At 43.1% G+C, this 26,511-nt stretch overlaps 1 protein-coding gene across 1 annotated transcript in view; it reads left to right on the top strand.

Annotated features, from left to right (window-relative positions):
- COL3A1 (collagen type III alpha 1 chain) overlaps positions 1 to 26,511 on the top strand; it is a 255,502-nt gene that overhangs the window by 123,485 nt on the left and 105,506 nt on the right. Inside the window, exons 11-13 of the mRNA XM_077275669.1 lie at positions 7,211 to 7,264; positions 7,468 to 7,512; positions 20,840 to 20,893. Coding sequence (XP_077131784.1) covers positions 7,211 to 7,264; positions 7,468 to 7,512; positions 20,840 to 20,893 — 153 coding nt within the window. The remainder of the gene's footprint in view (positions 1 to 7,210; positions 7,265 to 7,467; positions 7,513 to 20,839; positions 20,894 to 26,511) is intronic.

Raw genomic sequence — 26,511 nt, 5'->3', positions numbered from 1 at the left:
AACACACATACAGATAATGCTAGTGCACATACACTTCTATTATGAACACACATACAGATAATGCTAGTACACATGCACTCGTAATATGAGCACGCATACAGATAATGCTAGTACACATACACTCGTAATATGAGCACACATACAGATAATGCTAGTACACATACACTCGTAATATGAACATACATACAGATAATGTTGGTACACATACACTCATAATATGAGCAAACATACAGATAATGCTAGTACACATGCACTCGTAATATGAACACACATACAGATAATGTTAGTACACATACACTCGTAATATGAGCACACATACAGATAATGTTTATATACATTAACTCATAATATACACACATACAGATAATATTAGTACACAAACACTCATAATATGAGCACACATACAGATAATGCTAGTACACATACACTCGTAATATGAATACACATACAGATAATGTTAATACACATTAACTCGTAATATGAGCACACATACAGATGATGTTAGTACACATATACTCATAATATGAGCACACATACAGATAATGTTTATATACATTAACTCATAATATACACACATACAGATAATATTAGTACACAAACACTCGTAATATGAGCACACATACAGATAATGCTAGTACACATACACTCGTAATATGAATACACATACAGATAATGTTTATATACATTAACTCATAATATACACACATACAGATGATGTTAGTACACATACACTCATAATATGAACACACATACAGATAATGTTAGTACACATACACTCATAATATGAACACACATACAGATAATGTTAGTACACATACACTCGTAATATGAGCACACATACTGATAATGTTAGTACACATACACTCGTAATATGAACACACATACAGAAATGTTAGTACACATACACTCAAAATGCATACAGACAATGTTAGTACATATACACTTGTAATATGAACACACATACAGATAATGTTAGTACATATACACTTGCAATATGAACACACATACAGATAATGTTAGTACACCTACACTCATAATATAAACACACATACAGATAATGTTAGTACATATACACTCATAATATGAGTACACATACAGATAATGTTAGTACATATACACTCATAATATGAGCACACATACAGATAATGTTAGTACATATACACTCATAATATGAACACACATACAAATAATGTAATATGAGTACACATACAGATAATGTTAATATATATTAACTCATAATATGGACACACATACAGATAATATTAGTACACATACACTCATAATACATACAGATAATGCTAGTACACATACTGTACACTTGTAATATGAACACACATACAGATAATGTTAGTATACATTAACTCGTAATATGAGCACACATACAGATAATGTTAGTACACATACAGTCATAATATGAGCACACATACAGATAATGCTAGCACACATACACTCATAATATGAGCACACATACAGATAATGCTAGTACACATACACTCGTAATATGAGCACACATACAGATAATGCTAGTACACATACACTCGTAATATGAACACACATACAAATAATGTTAGTACACATTAACTCGTAATATGAGCACACATACAGATAATGTTAGTACACATACACTCATAATGTGAACACACATACAGATAATGTTAGTACACATACACTCATAATATGAACACGCATACAGATAATGTTAGTACACATACACTCATAATATGAACACACATACAGATAATGTTAGTACACATACACTCGTAATATGAACACACATACAGATAATGTTAATACATATTAACTCATAATATGAGCACGCATACAGATAATGTTAGTACACATACATTCGTAATATGAGCACACATACAGATAATGTTAGTACACATACACTCATAATATGAACACACATACAAATAATGTTAATACATATTAACTCATAATATGAGCACGCATACAGATAATGTTAATACATATTAACTCATAATATGAGCACGCATACAGATAATGTTAGTACACATACATTCGTAATATGAGCACACATACAGATAATGTTAGTACACATACACTCATAATATGAACACACATACAAATAATGTTAATACATATTAACTCATAATATGAGCACGCATACAGATAATGTTAGTACACATACATTCGTAATATGAGCACACATACAGATAATATTAGCACACATACACTCAAAATACATACAGATAATGTTAGTACATATACACTTGTAATATGAACACACATACAGATAATGTTAGTACACATACACTCAAAATACATACAGATAATGTTAGTACACATACACTCGTAATATGAGCACACATACAGATAATGTTTATACTTATTAACTCATAATATGAGCAGGCATACAGATAATGTTAGTACACATACATTCGTAATATGAGCACACATACAGATAATGTTAGTACACATACACTCAAAATATGAACACACATACAGATAATATTAGTACACATACACTCAAAATACATACAGATAATGTTAGTACATATACACTCGTAATATGAGTACACATACAGATAATGTTAATATATATTAACTCATAATATGGACACATACAGATAATATTAATACACATACACTCATAATACATACAGATAATGCTAGTACACATACACTCGTAATATGAACACACATACAGATAATATTAGTATACATTAACTCGTAATATGAGCACACATACAGATAATGTTAGTACACATACAGTCATAATATGAGCACGCATACAGATAATGCTAGTACACATACACTCATAATATGAGCAAACATATAGATAATGTTAGTACATATACAATCGTAATATGAACAAACATACAGATAATGTTAATAATAATAATAATAATCTTTTTTTATATAGCGCCAACATATTCCGCAGCGCTTTACAGTTTAACAGTTTCAAACACAACAGTCATAGGTAACAATGTTAACAATACAGTAATAAAGCAAACTAAGACAAATTGTTAGTACACATACACTCGTAATATGAGCACACATACAGATAATGTTTATACTTATTAACTCATAATATGAGCAGGCATACAGATAATGTTAGTACACATACACTCATAATATGAACACACATACAGATAATATTAGTACACATACACTCAAAATACATACAGATAATGTTAGTACATATACACTCGTAATATGAGTACACATACAGATAATGTTAATATATATTAACTCATTATATGGACACACATACAGATAATATTAGTACACATACACTCATAATACATACAGATAATACTAGTACACATACACTCGTAATATGAACACACATACAGATAATATTAGTATACATTAACTCGTAATATGAGCACACATACAGATAATGTTAGTACACATACAGTCATAATATGAGCAAACATATAGATAATGTTAGTACATATACACTTGTAATATGAACAAACATACAGATAATGTTAATAATAATAATAATAATAATAATCTTTTTTTATATAGCGCCAACATATTCCGCAGCGCTTTACAGTTTAACAGTTTCAAACACAACAGTCATAGGTAACAATGTTAACAATACAGTAATAAAGCAAATTAAGACAAAATGTTAGTACACATACACTCGTAATATGAGCCCACATACAGATAATGTTAGTACACATACTGTACATTCATAATATGAATACACATACAGATAATGTTAGCACACATACACTCGTAATATGAACACACATACAGATAATTTTAGTACACATGCAGTCATAATATGAGCAGACATACAGATAATGTTAGTACACATACACTCGAAATATGAGCACGCATACAAATGTTAGTACACATACACTCTTAATATGAGCACACATACAGATAATGTTAATACATATTAACTCATAATATGAGCACGCATACAGATAATGTTAGTACATATACACTTGTAATATGAAGACATATACAGATAATGTTAGTACATATACACTTGAAATATGAACACACATACAGAAGATGTTAGCACACATACACTCACAATATGAACACACATACAGATAATGTTAGTACACATACACTCATAATATGAACACACATACAGATAATGTTAGTACACATACACTCGTAATATGAGCACGCATACAGATAATGTTAGTACACATACACTCATAATATGAACACACATACAGATAATGTTAGTACACATACACTCATAATATGAACATGCATACAGATGTTAGTACACATACATTCATAATATGAACACACATACAGATAATGTTAGTAGTACACATAGAATCTTAATATGAGCACACATACAGATGATGTTAGTAGACACACACTCATAATATGAACACACATACAGATAATGTTAGTGCACATACACTCATAATATGAACACACATACAGATAATGTTAATACACATTAACTCATAATATGAGCACACATACAGATAATGTTAGTACACATACACTTGTAATATGAACACACATACAGATAATGTTAGTACATATACACTTGTAATATGAACACACATACAGATAATGTTAATATATATTAACTCATAATATAGACACACATACAGATAATATTAGTACACATACACTCATAATACATACAGATAATGCTAGTACACATACACTCATAATATGAACACACATACAGATAATGTTAGTATACATACAGTCATAATATGATCACACATACAGATAATGTTAGTACACATACAGTCATAATATGAGCACGCATACAGATAATGCTAGTACACATACACTCGTAATATGAGCACACATACGGATAATGCTAGTACACATACACTCGTAATATGAGCACACATACAGATAATGTTAGTACACATACACTCATAATATGAGCAAACATATAGATAATGTTAGTAGTACATATACACTCGTAATATGAACAAACATACAGATAATGTTAGTACACATACACTCGTAATATGAGCCAAATACAGATAATGTTAGTACACATACATTCATAATATGAACACACATACAAATAATGCTTGTACACATACACTTGTGATATGAACACACATACAGATAATGCTAGTACACATACATTTATAATATGAATACACATACAGATAATGTTAGTACACATACACTCGTAATGAGTAGGGTTGAGCGACCTTGACTTTTTTAGGTTCGAGTCATGTTTCACGAAACCCGACTGTTGGAAAAGTCGAGTCGGGCGAAATCGGCCGATTACTGCGCAAAGTCGAGGATCGACCGGAACACGAAACCCTATGCACGTCAATGGGGATTTTTTTCTTTTTTTTTTCTCTCTCTCTCTCTCTCTCCCCCTCCGTCCCAGCACAGAAAATTTTGTTTTACACATTCCAAATCGCTACTGCGCAGAAGCGATAAAATGATGATAGGCGTGCACGCGCTAACCCCTATGTCATCACTCTGCCCACGCTCCTTGATTGGCTGTAAAAATGGCGCTAAACGCATCACACGAAACGCGACTTTGGCGCCAAGATCGCGTACCGCATGGCCGACCCCACACAGGGATCGGGTCGGGTTTCATGAGACGCCGACTTTACCAAAAGTCGGCGACTTATGAAAATGAACGATCCGTTTCGCTTAACCCTAGTAATGAGCACACATATAGATAATGTTAGTACACATACACTCGTAATATGAACACACATACAGATAATGTTAGTACACATACACTCGTAATATCAGCACACAAACAGATAATGCTAGTACACATACACTCATACTGTGAACACACATACAGATAATACTAGTACACATACACTCATAATATGAACACACATACAGATAATGTTAGTACACATACACTCATAATATGAACACACATACAGATAATGTTAGTACACATACACTCGTAATTAGTGTTGAGCGATACCGTCCGATACTTGAAAGTATCGGTATTGGATAGTATCGGCCGATACCCGAAAAGTATCGGATCTCGCCGATACCGATACCCGATACCAATACAAGTCAATGGGACTCAAGTATCGGAAGGTATCCCCTATGGTTCCCAGGGTCTGAAGGAGAGGAAACTCTCCTTCAGGCTCTGGGATCCATATGAATGTGTAAAATAAAGAATTAAAATAAAAAATATTGATATACTCACCTGTCCGGAGGCCCCTGCACCTTACCGCTGTTAACCGGCAGCTTCCGTTGCTTAAAATGAGCGCGTTTAGGGCCTTCCATGACGTCACGGCTTCTGATTGGTCGCGTGCCGCTCATGTGACCGCCACGCGACCAATCACAAGCCGTGACGTCATTCTCAGGTCCTAAATTCCGAATTCTAGGAATTTAGGACCTGAGAATGACGTCACGGCTTGTGATTGGTCGCGTGGCGGTCACATGAGCGGCACGCGACCAATCAGCAGCCGTGACGTCATGGAAGGTGCTGAACGCGCTCATTTTAAGCAAAGCTGGCTGCCGGTTACTACCAGGGCGCGTCAGAGGGTGAGTATATCCCTATTTTTATTTTAATTCTTTATTTTTTACATGGATATGGATCCCAGGGCCTGAAGGAGAGGTTCCTCTCCTTCAGACCCTGGGAACCATGCACTGGGAACTTCCGATTCCGATTCCCGATACCACAAAAGTATCGGATCTCGGTATCGGAATTCCGATACCGCAAGTATCGGCCGATAGCCGATACTTGCGGTATCGGAATGCTCAACACTACTCGTAATATGAGCCCACATACAGATAATGTTAGTAAACATACACTCATAATATGAACACACATACCGATAATATTAGTACACATACACTCGTAATATCAGCACACATACAGATAATGTTAGTACACATACACTCGTAATATGAGCACACATACAGATAATGTTAATACACATACATTTCTAATATGAACACACATACAGATAATGTTAGCACATATACACTCGTAATATGAGCACACATACAAATAATGTTAACACACATACACTCATACTGTGAACACACATACAGATAATGCTAATACACATACACTTCTAATATGAACACACATACAGATAATGTTAGTACATATACACTCGTAATATCAGCACACATTCAGATAATGTTAGTACAAATACACTCATAATATGAACACAAATACAGATAATGTTAGTACACATACACTCGTAATACGAACAGTGTGATCAACCAAAAAGAAAGATTGACAAAGTATATTCCTTTAATAGCATGATGTTACAACCTTTCTTCTTTACAGGGTATAGATGGAAGGGATGGAGCGAAGGGAGATTCTGGAGCTCCTGGACTCAGGGTAATTTTCCTTATTCTGCACAAAACTTTTATGTCTGGAAAACAGTCAGTGATGCTGTTGTGCCATAAATCCTGACACTGTTGAACCTCCTGACTGTCTGCTTGCTCTCCTGTCTGTTTTTCTGTACTATTTTGTGCTTTGAATGTCTTAATATTATTATTTGTGTTTTTTATTGCACTGACATTGATACATTTCTTTACTAGGGTGAACCTGGTGCTCCTGGGGACAATGGATTGCCTGGCACTGTGGTAATGATGTTTTTTCGGTCTGCTTAATAATGTTGCGTAATGATAGCATCAGACAAGAAATCAAGAATGATAGAAGGCTTTACTCACCCCCTACACTAAGCTTCTTTAAGACAGGTGTAGAATTAGGGGGTTACTAAGAGTGGTGACATTTTCCAGAATTTTACCTACTATAATTACTTTAAAGGTACCTTCACACTAAACGATATCGCTAGCGATCTGTGACATTGCAGCGTCCTGGCTAGCGATATCGTTGTGTTTGACAGGCAGCAGCGATCAGGATCCTGCTGTGACATCGTTGGTCAGAGAAGAAAGTTCAGAACTTTATTTCGTCGCTGGATCTCCCGTAGACATCGCTGGATCAGTGTGTGTGACACCGATCCAGCGATGTCTTCACTGGTAACCAGGGTAAACATCGGGTTACTAAGTGCAGGGCCGCGCTTAGTAACCCGATGTTTACCCTGGTTACCAGCGTAAACGTAAAAAAAAGTGAGTAAGTAAGTGCCGGCCGTAAAGCAGAGCGGTGACGTCACCGCTCTGCTCTGTGGGAGATGCCGGAGATGTTCGGCGCTGACAAAGGATGCAGGAGGAGTGCAGGGAAGCGGACGCCGGGCACCGGAATGTGAGTATGTGGGGTTTTTTTTTACATTTGCGGCCCTGCGCTTAGTAACCCAATGTTTACCCTGGTTACCAGGGGACTTCGGCATCGTTGGTCCCTGGAGAGCTATCTGTGTGACAGCTCTCCAGTGACCACACAACGACTAAACAGCGACGCTGCAGCGATCGGCATCGTTGTCTGTATCGCTGCAGCGTCGCTTAGTGTGAAGGTACCTTAAGGCTAAACGTCGCAAATTTAATGTTATAATTCTAGAGAGTAACTTCTGAAGAATCTTATAAACTCACAAAAAATCAAATCTTTTTACCCTATGTCAAATTGGAGGACTCATTAAAGGGTTGATTGTGACTTGTAAGAACACTTCTTCCAACAGGTGGCGATATAGAGTTCACGTCTGCTTTCTCTCTAAAAAGGGAATTTGCACATAAAATCAACATAAACTTAATGGAAAATGTTCAGTAAACAAATATATAAAAAACATGGCCATCAATAAGGCAGAGGCACATAGATAACATAGGAAGATAGAAGAATATCATTTTGCTCACAGGGGTGACAATTGAAGAAATTAGCGCAACTCTTACAGAACTTCTAACCCCGCTGCTGCTCCTCCCTACACTGTTTAGTGTCAAGAACAAGCTCCATTTATTAAGCAGCCTGAACACTATCCAGACTTCTCTTCAACCTCTATATCACCCCTTTAAGGAAGGTTTGTCACCTCCAAAATGATATGTAACTTCTTTGGCAGGTTTGTCAAATTAATCATTCCAGAGGAATTGATTTTAGTGACTAAATTTCAAGAAAAGATATTTATTTGTATGCTCAGACGGGGCTCCAGTGCACCCTTTGCACACCAAAATGAAGGGGCCCGATGCATCATTTTGCCTCTACAATTTGCATGTGGAGCACATTGTCAAAGCTTGATTGGCACACACATTGTGTGATAACTGCCTGAACTCAACCAACGGCTCTGCACCTCCGCACAGACACTGCAAAGCTCACCTGCGATCACATTGCGCTATTTCTGGCTTCATTGCTGGCTCCTTTCTGCAGTACCGTACTGAGAAGCAGCTGCAGGGGGGAGACATTGACAAGAGCGCACACTGACAATGCAGGAGAGTAGCCATGTGCCGCTCACACAATGTCAGTGTGCACGCTCTTTGATTGCGTCGGTCAGTGGCTGCTGATTGGCACGGCACTGCAGACAAGAAGACCCATAGTCAGAGCTCCCAACTGTCCTGAATTCAGCGGGACTGTCCAGATTTGAGGGCTCAGTTCTGCATCCTGTCATGTCATAGCTTTCCTCACGGCTCTATACTCACAACTCCAACGTGTTTGATATTTTTTCTCTTAAACCTCTTCTGCAGGTGTTCGTGTAATAGGGTGCAGGGTTGAGTATGTCACCACGGAACAGAGAGACCAACTGTTGAGGGGGATTTATTAACAGGAGTAAGATTCTACTCGCAGGGAGAAAACAGTAGGAAATAAACTGAAAAGATAATGGTGCAAAATATATGGGAAGCAGTATAGCAGTAGTAAACGGAATTTTCTTGGGAAAACAGCTCACAGTCTGATGAGGACTTGCTTGTAGGGTCGTCTTCTCCAAAGTAGGTACTGAGAAACAGCGGCACTTGTCGTCCTTCTTTTATCTGTGAGCTGTGTAGGCTCTAGGAACCTGCAGCCTGGGGGTTTCGGGAGTTAATGTGATAAACAGAGGGAATGCTAGGCAAACGGGGTCCCCTCGGCTCTGAGTCTTTAGCTTTAACAGCACAGCCTATCCTGGGAGAACGATGCTCAATCTACTATTAAGTGTCTTAACAGGAATCAGGTCTCTGCACTGATACCGTGGGTACCAGGGGTCACAGTCTCTACACTGCCAATGTCTCTGCATGGGTGTCAAGGCGCCCCTCTTCAGTCACAGCAGAGTCTGCTTGAATGCACTCACAATATGCAGTCTTTCTGGGCAATCTCCCTGCATTTGTCCTCTGGTGAGGAGCCCTCTCTCCTCCCCGGAGCGCAGCTGCGTCCTGCTCTGACCGCTGCACACGCTGCTCTCCCACTTGCGCGCGCCTTTCCCGCTCTCTGCCCGGCTTCCTTCCTGTCCCGGTTGCTAAGTCTGCCCCCTGGGGAACCTGTAGCACAGCTCAATGGTTCCAGGCACGGAGCAGAGAAGGTAACCACCCCTAGACTCTTCTTGTATTCCACCTCCTTCATTCGCACCAGACAACACAGTTACAAACTTCTCCAATTATTGCATGTTTGCTGCATTTCTTTTATGCATTTCCCCCTTATTTGATGCGATTCTGGGGAAGATATGAAGCCTTGCTTTAATGCTTTTTTTTTAGTTGTACAGAAAAGCTTTGATTCTGTGCTTAAAAATGCAATGGCATTTTTTTTTCTTCATTCGTTTTTTTATTCATGCATTTTTTTTAGAAGAAACCTATAGAGAAAAAATGCACCAAAACTGCAGAATACAGCAGCGTCTTTAGACCATAGAAAGCGGAGACAGTCACATCCACTTTGTGTTGAAATTTAGACCGTGTTCAAATGTAGTGTAAATGCTGCGTATTCTCTGCTTCTTTTTTTGCACAATGATTCTGATGTGTTTAACTGTCCAAAGTGGATGTGATTTCGTGACAACTGCGCCCGCTATTAGAATTCAACAAACAGAATTTTACATGATGTAACAGTCAGTATTTCCCTTATTGCTTGTGTCTGCACCTGTTTACTGCTGGTCTTCATTTCCTTTTTCTTTCCTTACCTTTCCCATTGCTTTACTTCCCCTCCTACCTTTCCCTTGCCCATACTGTACATACTAATCTTTTTCATTTTCTTTCTATAGCTTGATTTTTTCTTTTTTCCCATTTTCCTTAATAAACCATATTTTTCCTTCCATCTCCTCATACTTAACCCTTTCCACCCTTTATTTTGTCTATATCTTTCGCCCACGGATTCTAATGAACTGTGTTGTTTTGGTGCTTTTTTCCCTCTAGATGCTTCTATGTGAGCCTAAAAAAAGCGCATGTAAAAAACTGCAGTAACTTTATTAAGTGCAAAATCAAAGCTTTTCTGTACTATAAAAACACATTAAAAGCTCAGCTTCACATCTGCACCAAAAACGCATCAATTATGGTGGAAAAGATTGTTATTGTTTAGTTTGGTGCGAATCCTGCATAAAACAAAAAACACAGTATTTATACAATGTGTGAACACGGCCTTACAGACACAAAAAAAGCTGGATGTCACTTAATAAAGCTACATGAAGATGAGAAAGTTCTTGGGGCTCCAACTGTGAATGAAGGAACAAAAAGTAATCCAGAGGTCCCAATTAGAAATGAACAAGAGGCACAGATGATGTCCCGCTAGCTCTAGCTAATCAAAAGCCGTTGAGGGGACGCCGCGAGGTTAGAGATTCGCAGCCTCTCATCCAGCCTCCAAATAGCACTGTCGTGGACACAGGCCCAGAGTCCTGTAAATCCATCTGATCATCTCTAGTCCCTATTGTCCTGCATACTACAGACAGTCCTGGTTTTGGGTCTACACACTGCAGTCTCAGGTGTCTACTGAATGTCCTCACTGCCAGCGCCCCTCTGACATCTCCTCCTGCCTGGGAGAAAAAAATGGTAAATGGGCGTGGATTGGGTGTGGCCACAATTTGCATGATCTGTCTCTCTTTCTGTTCTACAAAAGTTGCGAGGTATACACACATTGTAGTAGCTGAACTCCTGCTGTGTCATTGTGGAGGTGCACAGCCGGTGATTAGGTTGATGTAGTTCTCATTTAAAGGGAACCTGTCACCCCGGTTTTTCACTCGGAGATAAAAATACCGCTACATAGGGCATGAGCTGTGCTTTACAAAAGTGTTTTTTTTTCTACCCTGATTCCCCACCTAAGCTGCCGAAATTACTTACCAAAGTCGCCGTTTTCGCTTGTCAATCATGCTGGTCTGGTCTGATGGGCGTGGTGACAAAGCTGTTTCTTCCCCCAAAAAGAGCGCGATCTGCGCTATATCCCTGGTGATCGGTGGGGGCGGCCATCTTCCTGTGGCTGCGCGTGTGCAGTTGGAGCGCTCTGCTGCCCGGGGCTTCAGGAAAATGGCCACGGACTGCCGCGCGTGCGCAGATGGAGATCGCGGTGGCCATTTTCCTGAAGCAGAGTTCGCATCTCGGCTTCCCCCACCGATCACCAGGGATATAGCGCAGATAGCGCTCTTTTTCGTCACCTGCGCAGTCGCAAACCACTACGCCACCAACGGAAACCTAAGCAAGATCTGGGGGAAGAAAAAGCTTTGTCACCACGCCCATCAGACCAGACCAGCATGATTGACAAGCGAAAACGGCGACTTTGGTAAGTAATTTCGGCAGCTTAGGTGGGGAATCAGGGTAGAAAAAAAACACTTTTGTAAAGCACAGCTCATGCCCCAAGTAGCGGTATTTTTATCTCCGAGTGAAAAACCGGGGTGACAGGTTCCCTTTAAGCACTTTCAATCAAGATGTGACAAAGTGCTCAGTATGCAAATTGAGGGGGTGTAACAGCACCAAGCACTTTGCCACTCCAAGGATGTAAATAGTTTGGTAAATAATTTGCATATGAAATAAATTGATCTTTTTATTGGCAACTAAACGACTGAAATAAGATGTGTGATTTTTTCAAGGGCTAAGCCCCTTACATACCTGTACAAGTGGTTTAATTTGGGGCTGACAGACTCCCTTTAAGGCCGGGGTCAGATGAGCATGTGGCATCTGATACGAGAGCATCGGATGCGATATCTTTATAACCCTCGGCTCCTGCTCTGCTGCGAGCGGGAGCCGAGTGTCATGAGCCTGTGCTCCGAGCCTTTCGCACAGAGGATCGGAGCACAGCTGCGGAGGAGGCGGAGAAATGACTTTCTCCATCTCCTCCATTGCCGAGGTCAGCGTTTAACGCACATCACTCGGATGATATCCGAGTGATGTGCGCTGTCTCACTCGCACCCATAGGCTTATATGGGTGCGTGTGAGCCGAGACTCAGCCAAGTGTGGGTGACAATCCCAGCATGCTGTGATTTCACTCGCACACTGAAAACGTCCGAGAAAAAAACGGTGATGTGAGCTGCCCCATAGATGAATACTGGTCAGAGTGCTATTCAATGTTTTATCACACAGCACTCATCTATATTCATCGCTATTGTGACCCCGGCCTAACTGTGAATTAATCACAATATTTGATAGCGACCATTTTACATTAGTTTATTAACCGTGATACCTCCTGTAAGAGGAACTTGTTATATCCTAAAATGCTATTAGTTTGTATATATGCGGTTAATCTGCAGGGCAATAGTGTTCTAAGGCTGCATAGCCACCATTCTGAAAGCTAGGCTACAACAAGTAAATGGGCTATATTCCTCCCGGCAGCTCTCAGCCTCAAGTAGCAGAGGCATAGGCAACGAGGCTTCAGTCACTGCTCGGTGTGTAAGGAATTAAAAGCACCAGAAGAGTCTGGGGGCGGTTACCTTCTCGGCTCTGTGCCCGGAACCTTTGAGCTGTGCCGCAGGTTCCCTAGGGGAGAGACTTGTGGACTGGGACAGGAGGGAAGCAGCCAGAGAGCGGGAAAAGGACGGATGCAGGAGAGAGAGCAGCTTGCAGAGCAGCGTGCAGAGCCGGGTGCAGCTGCGCTCCAGAAGAGAGAGAGAAAGAGACTGCCCAGAAAGACTGCATCTTGTAGAGACTGCCCAGAAAGACTGCATCCAGTGAGTACTTAAAGCGGACTCTGCTGTGACTTTGGGGGGGCGCTTTGAGACCCGTTGAGAGACTACTACACCCTGGCCCCTGACTCCTGGTACAGAGACTTAACAGTGCAGAGCCCCTGTTTTCCTGGTACAGAGACTTAACAGTGCAGAGCCCCTTGTTTTCCTGGTACAGAGACAACCGTGCGGAGCCCTGATTTTCTGGCTGTGCTATAAAGGTTAAAGACTCAGAGCCTGTGTATACCACATTAACTCCCGAAACCCCAGGCAGCAGGCTCTCAGAGACTACTCTGCTCACGGACCCCAGAGGGATGACAAGTGCCGCTGTTTCTCGGCGCCTACGTTGGAGAAGACAACCCTTCAAGCAAGTCCTCATGAAACTGATAAGTGTTCTTTTCTCAAGAAATCCTGCTTAATTCTGTTTTATTGTTTAACTCCCGTATTTTTGCATTGTTTTATTGCTAATAATTTTCCATTGCTTTCCTCCCTGCGAGGAGAACCTAATTCCTGTTATTAAACCCCTCAACTGTTGGTTTGCCTGTTCCGTGGTGACATACTCAGTACCTGCACGCTATTACATTTGGCGTAGTCGGCAGGATGTCACACGGTAGTGCGGATAGGGCAGACCAAGCAGCGGGGGAAGTTCCCAGGTCTAGCATTTCCCTGGGAGCCATGTTGAATAATTTGCCAAGGTTCACTGGGAACAATGTAATGTTGTGGAGTTGGACAGAGCGTATCCGGGGAATGATGCGGATGCACCCCATGACACCAGCCCTGGAGGCAGAAATTGCATTGATGGCTCTGGAGGGGGAGGCGCGGGATTCTGTCATGCATAGGTCCCCCCGGGAGAGAGATACCCTGGACAAAGTGCTGCGCATACTTGAGGAAACGCATGGGGACCCCACTGACGTAGGGGAACTTCGCATGCGACTGTTTCACCGGGTACAATGGGAGGGGGAGACCGTGACCCAATTCATGAACGCCCTACAAGAGCTTTATACTGCTGTCAGATGAAAGGACGGTGTAGGGGTAGGGTCAGTTGATGTGGTGCTCAGAGATCAGCTAGTGACAGGACTGTGTGACACAATGATGAAACAGGCACTGCGAGAGCGCATGCGAGTAAAGCCAGACATGACTTTCTCTGAGGTTGGCAGTGAGGCGCGTGTGCGAGAACAAGAACAGGGAGTGACGGGGTTGGTAGGAAGGGTGCAGAGCGGGGAGGTAACCACCACCGCAGGCAATATTCCCCAGTGGGTGGAGGACCTGAGAATGGAGATTAGACAGGTCCGTGAAGAAATGGCGGCCTCCAGAAGAACTCTGGCAGAGGGGCCCGGCCCTCTGGTGCGAGACAGAGAAGCTGCCCCCCGAAGGGAGGGTGAAACTACCAGGAGGAGAAGCCCTCTTACATGCTACACTTGTGGAGAGTCCGGCCACATTGCTCGATGGTGTCCCCGGCGGAGCCGACCATCCCCGCATCCTCCTTTAAACTAGGTGGCTCTGGGCTTGAGGGGCGCCGCTCAGAGCGTGAAGAACAGAGGAGGAGGAGTAAAAGTCCCCACAATCTTGTTTCCACGTGCCCTCTGGTCTGGGCAGAAATCAATGGAAGAGCAGTGCGATGCTTGATAGACACCGGCTCACAAGTGACCACCATGCCTGAGAGATATTTCCGCCATCACTTCACAGAGGCGCTACGGCCCGAATGGGGTCCAGTGATCAAACTTATGGCGGCCAATCACTTGCCCATCCCGGTCGCAGGGGTGGTATGGATGAACATAGAGGTCTGCGGAAAAGACCTCGGGAGGAGAGGAGTGGTATTGGTGGATGGAGAGGTAGCTAAAGACCATACCATGACCCTGGGCATGAATGTGTTAAAAGACCTCGGAAGCCTCGTTTTCAACGAGTCCCCGGAACAGTTCCTACAACAATGGAGCGACCAAACTCCCCAGAGAAGGGTCTTCCAACAACTGATACGGACCGCCCAGGTCCGGGAAGCATACAGCGACGGAAAGGAACTCGGCAAAGTCGTCATCCCCGCCTCAGTCAATCGAGTGTTGCCCCCTGGGCAGACAGTGCTTCCCCTGCCTGTACGAGCTGGCATCCCGCTGGAGGGAGTCAAAGTCCAAATTGAGCCCAGCAGAGCCGACCAGCTGCCGTCAGGAATATTGGTCGCACGGTCCCTGGCTACCGTGCGGGATGGAACTGTCCTTGTGCGCTGCATCAATTTGGGGGAGACAGATATAACTTTGCCCCCTAGAAGCAAAGTCGCTCAAGTCCTGGGCCTTCCAGACGAATTGGTCCCCACTGAGGCGGTACAGCTGACAGCAAGGCCAGAAGATCCGTGGCTGGTGACCGTCAAGGCGGAGGCAGCTCCGGACCCCAGGTTAATGCAAGAAGGGCGCCAGATACTGGAACGCATGAGGGCGGAGCTCTCGGAACTTACTCCGCAGCAGGTACCTCAGGTAGAAGCTGTATTGGGGAAATTTCAGGATGCGTTCGCCAAAGATGAAGATGACTTTGGACGTACCACGGCCATTACCCACGAGATACCCACGGGGATGCGGCGCCAATCCGGGAACGGTACCGCCGAATACCTCCACAGATGTACCAGGAGGTGAAGGGAATGCTGTCACACATGCTGAAGAAGGGAGTTATACGTGAGAGTCAGAGACCGTGGGCTGCCCCTATCGTCTTGGTGAGAAAGAAAGACGGGTCCCTGCGGTTCTGTGTGGACTATCGGCGGCTCAATGCTTGCACAGTGCGGGACTCGTACCCACTGCCCAGGATAGAGGAGTCACTGACGGCACTAGGGAATGCCAGATATTTATCCACGTTAGACTTGGCCAGCGGCTACTGGCAGGTGCCCATGTCGGAGCAAGACCGAGCCAAGACGGCCTTCATCCTTCCGATGGGACTGTATGAGTTTGACCGGATGCCCTTCGGCCTAGCAAACGCCCCAGGAACATTTCAGCGACTCATGGAGAGATGTCTGGGAGACCTGAACTTTGAAGCCACTTTGATCTACTTGGATGATATCATCGTCTTTGCCCCCACCTTTGAGGAGCATCTGCAGAGATTAGAGCAAGTTCTGAGTCGGCTACAGAAGTATGGCTTGAAAGTGAAACCCCAGAAATGTCACCTCTTCCGTACCGAGATTGAATACTTGGGACATGTTGTCTCCGCTGAAGGGGTGAGGCCTTCCCAGGAGAAGATCGCTGCGGTACAAGAGTGGCCAACTCCAAAAATGGTGAAAGATGTGCGTGCATTCCTGGGACTCACGGGATACTTCAGACGCTTTGTAAAAGACTTTACCCGCCTTGCTAATCCACTCCAGGAGTTGTTGAAAGGAGTGCCCTCTTGCGCCAAAAACAGGAACATACAGTGGGGGAAGCATCAGGAAGAGGCATTCTTGGCTTTGAAGAAGGCATTGACGGAGGCCCCCGTGCTGGCCTACGCTGACTTCACACAACCGTTCATCTTGCACACTGACGGGAGCCTGCAGGGCCTCGGGGCTGTACTGTCGCAGATGCAGGACGGGAAAGAGCGCGTCATCGCAAACGCCAGTCGGTCTCTGCATGACTCAGAAAGGAATCCAGAAAATTACAGTTCATTCAAGCTGGAGATGTTGGCGCTGGTGTGGGCAATGACTGAGAAGTTCGCGGAATATCTGGCTGGCTCAGAAGTTCATGTACGCACCGATAACAATCCATTGGCCCATCTCGAGAATGCCAAGCTAGGCGCCCTAGAACAACGTTGGGTAGCCCGAATGGCCAAGTTCCGATACAGAATTTCATATAAAAGAGGAGCTGAGAATGTACATGCGGATGCCCTCTCCCGAGTAAACTATCGCAAACCAGCACCCAGCCAGGATGAAGAACTGGAAGATGTAGAGGTTCCAGGTTTTGGAAAGACTGCCAGGACGGTGGCAGCGGCGCGGGAAATTGAACAGGAAGAGGCCTGTGTGAATTTGCTGGAGCAGCCCCGCGATGAGTGGGTCCGAGTACAACAGGAGGATCCGGAGCTAGCTCAGTTGAGAAGGTGGGTCGTGTCTGAACAAATGCCCAATCGACGTGAGAGAAGGTCCATGTCACCTGAAGTACTGAAGATGCTACGCCAGTGGGAGAGGCTCGAGTTGCGGGATGGTATCCTGTACCGGAAGGTATTCCTGCAAACAGAACTCAGTCTTGTATGGCAGACAGTGATTCCCTCATCCATGATAGACCAGGTGGCTAAGGAAGCACATGAGAAAGGAGCAACTTTGGGCCAGAAAAGACTTTCCAGTGGTTACAGCGCCTATTTTATCACCCCCACTTAAGGAACACTGTGGATAAAGTATGTCGGCAATGCAGAAGTTGTGAGCTGGTCAAACCACCAGAACAAAGAGCTCCCACAGAGACGGTGAGGTCTTCTGGCCCCATGGACCTACTGGCAATAGATTACTTGACAATTGGACCAGCACATCAAGGTTATGAGCATTGTTTAGTGATGATAGACCACTTTACTAAATTTGCCGTAGTGACGCCCAAGCGGGACCAAACTGCCGAGTCTGCGGCTCACGCAATCTGCAAACACTTCATTCAGGTGTATGGGTGTCCCAAGCGCATCCATTCTGATCAAGGGGCCTGCTTCCTCGGAAGAGTGATGGAGGAGCTGCACCAGCTGTACAAAATTGATAAGTCCCGGACCACCCCTTATCATCCACAGGGGAATGGGGCTTGTGAAAGATTTAACCGCACTCTGATTCAAATGCTGAGGACTCTTGAGGAGGACCAGAAGGCGAAGTGGACTGAGTCCGTCCCTGAATTGGTGTGGGCATATAACAATCGTAAACACAGCACTATCGGATTCACCCCCTACTCTCTGTTATTTGGCCGACCCGGGAAGGGACTGGCAGAGCTGGTGCTGGAACCCGAGGAGGACTACCCACGGACGGGGGTGTACTCCTGGGTTCAAGAACATCGTCGTCGGCTGCGGACAATTCAACGTCTAGTGCAGGACCGGCTACAAGAATTGGAGCATCCCCAGGTAGCTCCTAAAAAGGGGACAGCCCTGTGGCCTGGAGACCGAGTCTTAGTGAGGGAAAAGCGCCCACACAACAAACTGGAGTACCGATGGGAGAAAAGGCCGTACCGAGTGAAGCGGCGGCTCGGCAACGGGGGTCCCGTTTATGAGGTCCAGCCCGAAACGGAAGAAGGGACTCCCACCCGCACGCTGCACAGGAATATGTTGCGTCCATGTTTGTCTCGAGATCCTGAGTCAGTCCAATTGGCTCCAGCACCCCCACCGGCTGCGCCAGTGATCAATGTAGATGTGGAAGATGAGGAAGACTTCGAATCTCCTCCAGTGAACCCAGGAACAGGACTGGTGCCAGATTCTACCAACGTACCGGAGGAAGCCTCGACTCCTCCCACAGCAGCTGACACCACCGCCCCTGCTGGTTTTAGACGCTCTGAACGTTCAACGGCTGGTGTACCCCCTGTTCGCTACAATCAGGATGAGTTCATCTGGCAGCAGATTGTGCAAGGACTAGAAGATTGCCAACAGGAGCTCCTGAAGATCTCGCCCGTGGAATGGCGAGCAGAAAGAGGGGGGGAATGTAAGGAGTTAAAAGCACCAGAAGAGTCTGGGGGCGGTTACCTTCTCGGCTCTGTGCCCGGAACCTTTGAGCTGTGCCGCAGGTTCCCTAGGGGAGAGACTTGTGGACTGGGACAGGAGGGAAGCAGCCAGAGAGCGGGAAAAGGACGGATGCAGGAGAGAGAGCAGCTTGCAGAGCAGCGTGCAGAGCCAGGTGCAGCTGCGCTCCAGAAGAGAGAGAGAAAGAGACTGCCCAGAAAGACTGCATCCAGTGAGTACTTAAAGCGGACTCTGCTGTGACTTTGGGGGGGGCGCTTTGAGACCCGTTGAGAGACTACTACACCCTGGCCCCTGACTCCTGGTACAGAGACTTAACAGTGCAGAGCCCCTGTTTTCCTGGTACAGAGACTTAACAGTACAGAGCCCCTTGTTTTCCTGGTACAGAGACAACCGTGCGGAGCCCTGATTTCCTGGCTGTGCTATAAAGGTTAAAGACTCAAAGCCTGTGTATACCACATTAACTCCCGAAACCCCAGGCAGCAGGCTCTCAGAGACTACTCTGCTCACAGACCCCAGAGGGACGACAAGTGCCGCTGTTTCTCGGCGCCTACGTTGGAGAAGACGACCCTTCAAGCAAGTCCTCATGAAACTGATAAGTGTTCTTTTCTCAAGAAATCCTGCTTAATTCTGTTTTATTGTTTAACTCCCGTATTTTTGCATTGTTTTATTGCTAGTAATTTTCCATTGCTTCCTCCCTGCGAGGAGAACCTAATTCCTGTTATTAAACCCCTCAACTGTTGGTTTGCCTGTTCCGTGGTGACATACTCAGTACCTGCACGCTATTACAGGTGCATTGGGAGAGGAGCTGTGCTCTTGCCCTGGCACAGACTGACAGTGAGCTCTGCACCATCACAATGCATGGCTCTCAAGTCAAGGTGTTATAACTTATTACAGCTCACTGTGTACTTAGTGTGCCGACCTCTATGTCTGAATGCTGTAGGTTGCTGAGAGGAATAAAGATCATTTGCTCCTGTAGCTGGGCTTTCAGTGCAGCTTTAGAATACTGTTAGCCTGCAGATTAATCTTATTTGCAGATTATTAGTGTTTGGGGACATGACAGGTTCTATTTAATTGCTTTTAGATCAAAGGACCTAACCTTCCATTTTGAATCCTTTGAAAATGACTTTAACACAGCACAACACGACTAAAGAGCCCTATGACCTCTCTAAATACGATAAGTTCTCATTCTGCCACCATTTCTATATAATCTTTGACTTAGTCCTACGTTTATAAACTTCTTTAACCCCTTCTAGACAAATTAGATACTAGTATCATATGTCGGGTCCCCATCATACTATAGAAAATATACCGTAATTTGTGTTTTCATTACTACTACAATTATTATTATTTTATTTTTTTAGGGACCAAGAGGACAAGCTGGTGAGAGAGGCCGTCCTGGATCACCTGGACCAGTTGTAAGTAATTTGAGGCATATCTGAGCCATATTTAAATGAGTTTTCCCATTAACCCTTTTACGACCTTAGATGTATCCATACGTCCATGTGCCTAGTAGTTAACGACCTTGGACGTATGGATACGTCATGGCGATTTTGCTCACATAAAAGTTGTGCATGCGTCCATGTGTCAGCTGATTCCAACAGCGGATACCCGGCTCTTAGACACCGTAAATGCTGCGATCGCAGCATTTAACCAGCAGGGAGAGGGAAAAAGCTCCTCTGCCCTTGGATCGGCTCCCCGTGACGTCATCGCGGGGGGCCTGATCGTTGAAATAGTAACCTGAAGTCGTCATTATGACATCCAGGTCACCAGGCACTAGGAAACTAGTTAGACCGTGCACAGTACATGATCTTACTAACTTGTATATGCAGCAATGACAGGTTATAAGGCTCCTGCACTGCTCCTCCATTGCTATGCCTTTTAATTGTGATCAGACTGCAGAAAGTGAAAGTAGCATAGTGGGACTAAGTAAATAAGTTAAAAAAAATGAAAAAAGTTGTAAAAATGTAAAAAAAAAAAAAATATCACAAAATAATAATGTATATAAAAATAATTAAATGTTGTAATTGTACTGACCCAAAGAATAAAGCTGTCTTATCAATTTTACAATATGCAGAACGGTATAAAGATAACAACGAAAAAAATCCTGATTATTCCTTGTTGGTTTTTGTTTATTCTGCCTCCCAAAAATCAGAATAGCGATCGATCAAAAAATGTCATGAGCCTGAAAATGGTAAAAAATAAACACATAAACTTGTCCCACAATATAACAAGCCATCACAAGACTTTGTCAGCAGAAATATAGAAAAGTTACAGCTTTCAAAATATGGTGATGCAAAAGCTAGTTTTTGAAGAAAAAAAAGCATCTTTCAGTGTGTGACAGCAGCCAAACAAAAAAAGCTTGATATAAATCTAGTTTTGCTGTAATCGCACCTACCTGAAGAATAAGGTAATCTAATTACTTATACCCCACGAGAAGCGACGTAAAAAATAAACCACTTCTTCACCTGCTGATGAATTGTTCAATCTGCCTCCTAAAGATCGCAGTAATGCTCAGCTCACATTTATCCTGTGCTCTAGGCTGATCACTTACTCTGAGGTTTCCGTGTAAATCTCTGAAATACATGATTTAGTTGGAACCCCCGGCAGAAGATTCCCTATAATGAGGCAGATGGAGGCATCGTGGATGCAGTCTGACCTGTGATATGTCAGTATCTGTCTTTTTATTAAGAGTGCATAAAAGTGCCATCGGCCACAGTTTTGTGCACCTCTGAAAAATGTACACAGCTGAACAGAGGCCAAACAGAGTCTAGTGTAACTTTGCTGCCTCATTATAGTGAATGGATTCCTCAGGGATTTTATCTGAACTACATTACTCAGTCGGAGATTTAAAGGGAAACTCCGATGTAAGTACGAAGATGTCAGCGAAGAATGCTGGATAAATGTGATCCAAAATGTTATGTAAAATGTTCCCAATAAAAGCTTCAGCTCAGTCAACAAAAAAAGGAGGTCCCCACTCAAGTTCATCATCTCTTAAAGGGAATCTGTCACCTCATTTTTCGCATATAAGCTGCGGCCACCGCCATTTGGGGCTTATCTACAGCATTCTGTAATGCTGTAAATAAGCCCCCTATGTAACCTGAAAGATAAGAGAAACAAGCTAGATTATTCTCACCCAGGGCTGGTTTGGTGTGGTCTGGGTCCGATGGGCGTCGCAGGTCCGGGTCCGGTGCCTGCCATCTTTATATGATGTCGTCATCCTCCTTGCTTCGTGTTGCGGTTCCTGCACAGGCGTACTGATTTGCCCTGTCGAGGGCAGACTAAAGTACTGCAGTGCGCAGGCGCTGGGCCTCTCTGAGCTTTCCAGGCACCTGCGCACTGCAGTAATTCGATCTGCTCTCAACATGGCAGAGAATTACGCCTGCGCATGAGTCACGACAGAAGCAAGGAAGAGGATGTCATCGCATGAAAAAGGGAGGCAACGGACCCAGACTGCGATGCCCATTGAACCCGGACTGCTCTGGACCGCCCCTGGGTGAGTATAATCTAACTTGTTTTTCTTATCTTTCAGGTTACATTCGGGGCTTATCTACAGCATTACAGAATGCTGTAGATAAGCCCCAAATGGCGGTAGCCGCAGCTTATATGCTAAAAATGAGGTGACAGATTCCCTTTAATGGAAATATAGAGGGTTTCCACATTACTGGTAGCAGAAAGCCTCTGGAAAAGCTAAATGGCACTCTCATCCCAAAACAAATTCAACAAATTCTGTGCCCCCAAATCCAAATGCCTTCCTCCCTTCGGAGCCTTGCTCTGCCTAAGCCGCATTGTCCACATATTTGGCATTTCTTTAGCGATGGGAGCCTGCCTAATTTTTGGTTGTGTGAGCTGGGCACAATAAACGGGCACTACAACGTACCAGTCACTACAATGTACTGGTCACTACAATGGTAGTTTGCAATTTTCACTTAGCAATATCCAATGCCACTTGTTTCTGGAAAACAGCCATGGAATCAAAATTGTCACGACATCTGTCGATAAATTCCCGAAAGGATATAATTTCCAAAATAGGGTCACTTAAGGGGGAATTCTGCTCTTCTAGCATTTAGGGACACTGTATATGGACTATTATAGAAAATTATGCGCTCCAGGATGCCTCCTGTATGACAGTGCTGTTTAGCCATATGGCGAGACTCGGCAGGAATGGAGCTCTATTTGCCAAAATCGCTACGTCCCTTCCAAGTATTGCTGAATGGCTAAGCAGTACTGTACAACCACATATTTCTAAATTCAGCAGAAATTGTGGTACACATTTTGGTGCCATTTTTACCCATTTCCCAGTGTGAAAATATAAAATCTGGGGCTATACAATATTTTGGTGGTAAAAATGTAATTATTTTTGTCTCCATTGCCCAATGGTATAACATTCTGTGACCCACATTTGGTGACAATATGATCATTGCACCACTAGATGAATTCATTTATAGGTGTAGTGTGTTAAATGGAGTCTCTTATGGTGAGTTCTGCTGTTCTGGCACCTCTGGGGCTCTGCCAATGTGACATGGTACCCTCAAACCAGTGCAGCAAAATGTTAACCCCAATATTGCACTTCTTTCCTTCTGAGCTTTGCACTGTGCCTCAAAAGTAGTTTTTGACCTCAAATGGGTTATCAGCATACTCAGTAAACAGTAGACATTGTACTCCTGCTATCCTTGTAGAAATACTTTTTTTTTTTGCAAAATAACATTTTAATGAGAAAAATGTGATTTTGTTATTTTTATGGCTCTACGTTATACATTTATGCGAAGCAGCTGGGGATTCATGGTGCTCACCACACATCTAGATACATTACGTGAGGGGTCTAGGTTCCATAATGGTGTCACTTGTGGGGTTTTACACTTTTTAGGCACATCAGGGGCTCTCGAAATAAGACATTACACCGCCAGACCATTCCATCAAAATGTCACTCCTTTTCTGAGCGCTGCTATTATCCCATACAGTAGTTTACCCTCACATATGGAGTATCTGCGTACTCAGGAGAGCTTGCATAGCAAATGTTGGGGTCGATATTCTCCTGCTGTCCATGTGAAAATAAAAAAAATTGGGGATAAAATAATTTTTTTTTAATAGAAATGTCATTTTTTCATTTTCAAGGCTCAATGTTATAAACTTCTCTGAAACACCTGGGGGTTCAATGTGCTCACCACACATCTAGATAGATTCGCTGAGGGGTCTACTTTCCAAAATGGTTTCACTTGTGGGGAGGTTCCACTGTTTAGGCAGATCAGGGACTCTCCAAATGTGACATGGCATTTGCAAATTATTCCATTTTGCAATCAAAAAGTCAAATGGCGCTTTTTCTTCCAAGCACTGCTGTGTGCCCAAACAGCAGTTTTCCCCCACATGTAGGGTACTAGCACACTCAGAAGAAGTTGCACAACAAATTGTTTTGTGTAATTTCTCATATTACCCTTGAGAAATTGAAGTAATGGAAGAAAGTGTGGTTTTGTTCTGCACTGCTGAATCACTGAAAGTCTGAATGTATTAGTAAATGTGGTTTTTATTTATAATTTTTATTGAATAAAAACCACATTTACTAATACGTTCGGACTTTCAGTGATTCAGCAGCGCAGAACAAAACCACACGTTCTCCCATTACTTCCATTTAACGACCGGTCTCTACTGAACCTGTGGATCTTCTGCAGCGAATTCTCTCAAAGCTTTATTTTAGCTACATCTTTATTTTAGCTACATCTGGTGAGTACAATTTAATTGTATCAACCGATTATATCTCAGATAAGACCCTATTTTTGCGCTATTTCCTCCAACAGCACTCATTTGTCCCTTGTGAAACTACAATATTTGGGGGAAAAAAAATGCTTAACCGCTTAAAGTGGTAAACTTCTGGGAAGCACCTGGGAATTCAAGTTGCTGCTCCCCACACATCTAGATAAGTTTCCTGAGTGGTGCCAGTTGTGGGCAGTTTCCACTGTTTAAACACATCGTGGCATTCCAAACGCAACATGGCGTCCGCTAATTATTTTAGGAAAGTTTACATTCAAAAAGTCAAATGGTGCTCTTCCCTTCCAAGTCCTTCTGTTAGCATCAAACAGTAGTTTTCTTCCACATAGTAAGTAATGTATTGTTGTACTCAGGAGAAATTGCACAACAAATTTTATGGTGCAATTTCTCCTGTTACCCATATGAAAAAGAAAAATTTGGGCCTAAAAACATTTCTATGGGAAAAATTAGATATTTTCTTTTTATTTTCACAGCTCAATGTTAAAAATCTTTGTGAAACATCTAGCGACTCAAGGTGCTCACCACACATCTACATAAGTTTCCTGAGAGTTCTAGTTTCCAAAGTGGTGTCACTTGTTGGGGGTTTCCCCTGTTTAGGCACATCAGGGGCTCTCCAAACGGGACATGACATCCGCTAATTATTCCACCAAATTTTGCAATAAAAAAGTCACATAGAGTTCCTTCCTTTCAAAGCCCAGCTATGTGTTATCGGCATACTCAGGAGAAATTGCAAAACAAATTGTATGGACAACTTCTCCTTCTTTCTTTATGAAATTGCAAAATTTGGAGTTAAGAAAAATTTTTGTGGGGAAAACGTGTTTTATTTTATTTTCAGGGCTCAACGTTATAAACTTTTGTGAAGAATCTGGGGTTTCAAGGTGGTCACTCTTCTAGATATGTTCCCTCAGGGGTCTAGTTTCCAAAATGTTGTCATTTGTGGGCAGTTTCCATTGTTTAGGTACATCTGGGGCTCTCCAAACGCAACATGGCATCTGCTAATTATTCCAGCAAATTTTACATTTAAAAAGTCAAATGGCGCTCCTTCCCTTCTGAGCCCTGCCATGTGCCTAAACAGTAGTTTTCCCCCACATATTGAGTATCATCATGCTCAGCGGAAATTGCACAACAAATTTTGTGGTCCATTTTTTTCCTTTTAAACTTGCGAAAATAAGAAAAAAATTGGATCTAAAGTAACATTTTTGTGACAAAAATTTAAATGGTCATTTTTTCTTTCCACATTTAAAAAATTCCTTTGAAGCACCTGATGTGTTAA

This window comes from Ranitomeya variabilis, chromosome 7 (assembly GCF_051348905.1).
Source record: "Ranitomeya variabilis isolate aRanVar5 chromosome 7, aRanVar5.hap1, whole genome shotgun sequence".
Taxonomy (NCBI): Eukaryota; Metazoa; Chordata; class Amphibia; order Anura; family Dendrobatidae; genus Ranitomeya; species Ranitomeya variabilis.
This window is presented reverse-complemented; position numbering and strand designations above follow the sequence as displayed.